Source organism: Budorcas taxicolor, chromosome 15 (genome assembly GCF_023091745.1).
Source record: "Budorcas taxicolor isolate Tak-1 chromosome 15, Takin1.1, whole genome shotgun sequence".
Classification (NCBI taxonomy): domain Eukaryota; kingdom Metazoa; phylum Chordata; class Mammalia; order Artiodactyla; family Bovidae; genus Budorcas; species Budorcas taxicolor.
In genome coordinates this window covers 75,893,776-75,898,919 of record NC_068924.1, presented here as the reverse complement: position 1 = coordinate 75,898,919, position 5,144 = coordinate 75,893,776, and the positions used below count along the sequence as shown (strand labels likewise).

General features: G+C 35.7%; 1 protein-coding gene across 1 annotated transcript; it reads right to left on the bottom strand.

Annotated features, from left to right (window-relative positions):
* Positions 1-4,214: 4,214 nt before the first annotated feature.
* Positions 4,215-5,144, bottom strand: LOC128060147 (olfactory receptor 4X2-like). Its single transcript, XM_052652449.1, has one exon. The coding sequence runs from the start codon at positions 5,142-5,144 to the stop codon at positions 4,215-4,217; it is 930 nt and encodes a 309-aa protein (XP_052508409.1).

Here is a 5,144-nt window from a genome sequence, read left to right as displayed (position 1 = left end):
TATTTAAGTGAATGAGATGGAAAACTGAGACAAGAGAATTGAATTCCCTGAACTTTTCTGGCATCTCCTGTCTGGGGAATTTCTGAGAAGAGCAAAAGTCAACTTCCCAATTGTTTTCTTTCAGAGGTTAAGGAACTTCTCTCTAATTAATCCAGTTACAATGCTGGGACTTCTACTTGCCCCTGTATAATTAACAACCTCTTGCCCTGACCCCTAGAGGTTTCCATCTGCATTTCAAGCAAATGATGGAGGAGAATCCAGGATCACAGCATCCTTCTGTCCCACCCTAGACATCCACAAGAGGCTTTTGCCAGCCGATTCTGACCTCAGCCCTCACTAGCTCAGTGAAGTCAGTGAGCTCCAGGGAGACTGTAACCAAGAGGACCAGGACCACTTCACACACATAGTCCACATGTGACAGTTGAATCACAGAATGCTAGTCACTGAAGGGCCTTCAGGATCATTTTGCCCAACTCATTCGTTTTAAAGATGCCCAAACAGTCAAACAGGGACAATCACTGTGCCAAGCCACCCTGTCCATTGATAGCATAGTTAAACTCTTTTCCTAACTCCTAGTACAGAGGTCCTACCATGACTCACTTTTAAAGTTCTAAGCATTTTACCGCTGTGAGCACATGGTTTTCATGTGCAAGGGCTTCAGAAAGACTACAGTTCCCTAACTTCTGGGCATAGTCTCATAAGTAACAGCACAGTACATTTGTGTCCTTCAACTCCTCTAGCATCTCACATACAGTCACAGTAACACTCTACTATAGAAACTAGCATTCCCACTGGACAGATCAGGTCACTGGGGTTCAGAAGGATGATGAGAATGGTTCAGACCTATATAAATAATACATTTCCCCGTTGTGTCAAATGACTCAGTGTAGCATCTCCCATCTGCACAGAATATGTCACCAGCAGCTGGTGCCTCACTATGAACCAAAGAGGCCAGAAGGAAATAAAACTAGAATTTGCCCCCGGTCTTCAGCCATGCTACTTCTTCAGAGCTTTGTATGTTTGGCCAAATACATTATGAAACAGTGGTGTATGTGTGTGGCCTCTTCCTGTAACTCATCTTAAATACTTCAAGAACAGAAACTCTATTTTTACAGTGCCAGGATTTCTCACTACTTAAAGGAACCTATGTTAAACCTTTCTCCATCAATGCCTATCTCCATAACTTTTTTTTAACTAAACGGCATTGGCTACTATAATAGGCTCAGAATTTCTTACCTTCTCACCATTACAACTTTGAAAAAGAAACAAATGTAGTAAAACCACTGTATGTTTAACAGCTTTTTTACATCCAGAACCTGGGAAGGACTTCTAGGAATAACATAGGCTGATGGAATGGAGTTGAAGTGATATAAACAGTGGTCCATGGTGTGCATTTCTGTGGCCAAGGACGTGGGAAGACAGAGTTTCCTTTCAGCCCTACCTCACTCCCTTTAGTCAGAGACCCATGCGTATACATGCACATGCGTGTGCACACTCACACACGCGCGTGTGAAAGTGTGTGTGTGTGAAGCGTGGAGTCCTAACCACAGGATTGCCAGGGAGTCCCCCAAAAGATGTTCAACCTCATTCCAAATAAGAGAAATGAACATTAAAATTATTTGACTTCCCATTTTTTCAATGATTGTATTAGCAAAATCCCAAAATTCAGAAAAACATTTTACAAGAAAAACAAAGTTGTTGGTGAGAGTACAAATAGGTGAAGGACAGTTTGGCAATATCTGAAGCAGTTTTATTTCTAGAACTACACAGTAGTTCTGTTGCACATATTTAAATTGAAGTTATTCTCTGCAGTACTTCAAAACAATCCAAATATTTATCAGTGGAAGACTGGACAAGTAATGACAGTATACCTGTTCACTGAACATGAAAAACTACAAGAAAGAGGAAGTTTTCCTTGTACTAATACACAAAAATTTCCAAGATATATTGTTAAGTAAATAAAGAAAATTTCAGATTCATTTACATAGTATGCTTGTGTAAAACATAGAGATAAAAGATATATATATGTATATATATATATACCCACTAGATAAACAATTTTCTTAGTTTTCTTTTTTCTTTTGGGTTTTAATTAAGCAAATACTAAAATATATATAGATATAATATATAATTATAATATGATATGAAATATATCATTAATTACATTTTATTTATATTAATAATTATGGTTAAATATTAATAATTAATTACATAATAATTATATTAGTATATATTAATATAATATATAAAATGCATAATATATAATAATTATAATAATATAATAATTATAAATATATTATATATTTATATATTTTTTTCTTTAACCAAATACTAGAATACATATAAGATGATATATTCAGGAATTTAATTCATATATATTTATATATAATATATACTGTATATATATTATATATACATATAATTCATATATAGTTTATATATAAATTGAATATATAAATATATAATTATATATGTTAATTATATATGGTTTATATATTAATTATATACATTAAAATATAATGTGTGTGATGTATATGATATATACATTATATATTATATATTAATAATATATAATTGATTATACATATTATATATAATAATATAAATATATAATAACAATATATGTACATATATAATAATATATGTATATATGCATATATATGATCATAATGTATATAATATATAATAATACATATAATATATAATATTATATATAATAATATATAACATAATACATAATAATATATGTATAATATATACATACATACATAATATATATTAAACTTATAGTTATTATATTATATTTATATATCTTAATATTTATAATATAAATATAAATATTTATATATTATAATATAATATAATATTTATATAATTATACATAAATATTATATAATATAATATTAGATTAGATTATTATTTATATGTAATATACTATACAAATATAATATATAATATATGTCATATATATATTCTAGTATTTGCTTAAAGAAACACCAAAAGAAAAACGAAAACTAAGAAAATTGTTTATCTAGTACAGATGTGGGAATGAGGAAAAGAATGGAATGAAACTTTCCACTTGGCTGTCTTCTTATTTTGTTGATGATTTTTAATATTAAGAATATATTAGTCCACAAAATTATGTTAAAATTTTAACCAATTTCTTTAAATATGTAAGTTTAGTTGATCTTGTAAGATAATCTAAACAGACACAATGCAAAAAACCAAAAGAAAAATCTGATTAATATTACTATGTGGAAATGTAAAGCTTTAAACATTAAAAACTTTGTATATAAGACTCGAAGCTAAACAATAATTAAAACTATCCTATTCACTTACCAAAAAAACTAAAAATGCAAGTTGTACAACAAGTTATTTAATCTTGAAAATATTTTAACTTTAAAATAATTTCTGACTTACAAAAATGTTGCAATAATAGTACAAAGGATTCCTGTATATGCTTGATCCAAATATCCCAAATATTAATATTTTATCACACTTTATCATCTGAACCAAAACAATGGCTTTCATTTCAGTTCAGTCACTCAGTCGTGCCTGACTCTTCGCGACCCCATGAATTGCACCACGCCAGGCCTCCCTGTCCATCACCATCTCCCGGAGTTCACTCAGACTCATGTCCATCGAGTCAGTGATGTCATCCAGCCATCTCATCCTCTGTCGTCCCCTTCTTCTCCTGCCCCCAATCCCTCCCAGCATCAGAGTTTTTTCCAATGAGTCAACTCTTCTCATGAGGTGGCCAAAGTACTGGAGTGTCAGCTTTAGCATCATTCCTTCCAAAGAAATCCCAGGGCTGATCTCCTTCAGAATGGACTGGTTGGCTTAAGTAATAGTATATCCATAAGAGGAAATATTTTACAAGTAATTATAATGAAGTTGTTGAGCATGGAAACCAGTGAGAATACTCTAGAACTAACAAGTCCTGTGAACTGAACTTCGTCCCATTCTGCCCTTTCAGTTTGGACTAGGAATCTTTTTTTTCTTTTTTGACTACTGAAAAGATGGAGTAGATTTCCTTCCAGTCTTTACATCTACTTAGACATAATCTTTTACATTTTTATTGAATGAAACAATATATTTTTGTTAAAATGTTTATTGTGAGCATTTCTCTGTTTTTATTTCCCTCTATAATAGGATTTTTAAATGCTGGTCTTAGCATCATTGTAAACCCAAGGATCAAGACCAAGGCTCAGCCTCTACCTCTCCTCTACTTTCACTGCTCTGATCCACAGCCTCTTCACGGCCTGCTTCACTTCAGCATTTCTCAGGGAGTAGATGACAGGGTTGAGCAGCGGGGTGATCACCGTGTAGAACACGGCCACCGTCTTGTCCGCAGACAGGGTGGTAGAGGGTCTCAGATAGATGAAGATGCAGGGCCCAAAGAACAAGGTGACCACAGTGACGTGGGCCCCACAGGTGGACAGGGCCTTGCGCCGCCCCGCGGAGCTCCGAGTCCTCAGATGGAGCAAGATGACCACATAGGAGGCTAAGAGGACCATGAAGCTGGTCACAGACAGGGTCCCCCCGTTGGCAATGATCAGAAGGCCAATGAGGACGGTGTCAGAGCAGGCAAGTTTAAGCAGGGGAAGCACATCACAGAAATAGTGGTCGATCACATTGGGGCCACAGAAGGGCAAGCGGAAGACAAGAAGGATTTGGGCCAAGGAATGCACAAAGCCCCCCACCCATGCTGCGCCCACCAGGACGGCACACGCCTGCCGGCTCATGATGGTGGTGTAGCTGAGGGGCTTGCTGATGGCCACGTAGCGGTCATAGGCCATCACAGTGAGCAGGAAAATCTCAGTGCCACCAAACAAGTGGATAAAGAAAACCTGTGTCATGCAGCCCCACAGAGGGATGGCTTTCCTCTCAGCCAGCAGATCTGAGATGAGTCTGGGGGCTGTCGTCGAGGCGTAGCAGATCTCCACAAAGGACAGGTAGCTCAGGAAGAAGTACATGGGGGAGCCAAGGCTTCTGCTGCTCATGACAGTGAGGACAATGAGGAAATTCCCCAGCACAATGGCTGTGTACAGGAGCAGAAATGTCACAAAGCAGGCTTTCTGCACCTCTGGATTGGGAGAAAGTCCCAGGAAAATGAATTCTGTCACATTGTGCACGTGAGCCAT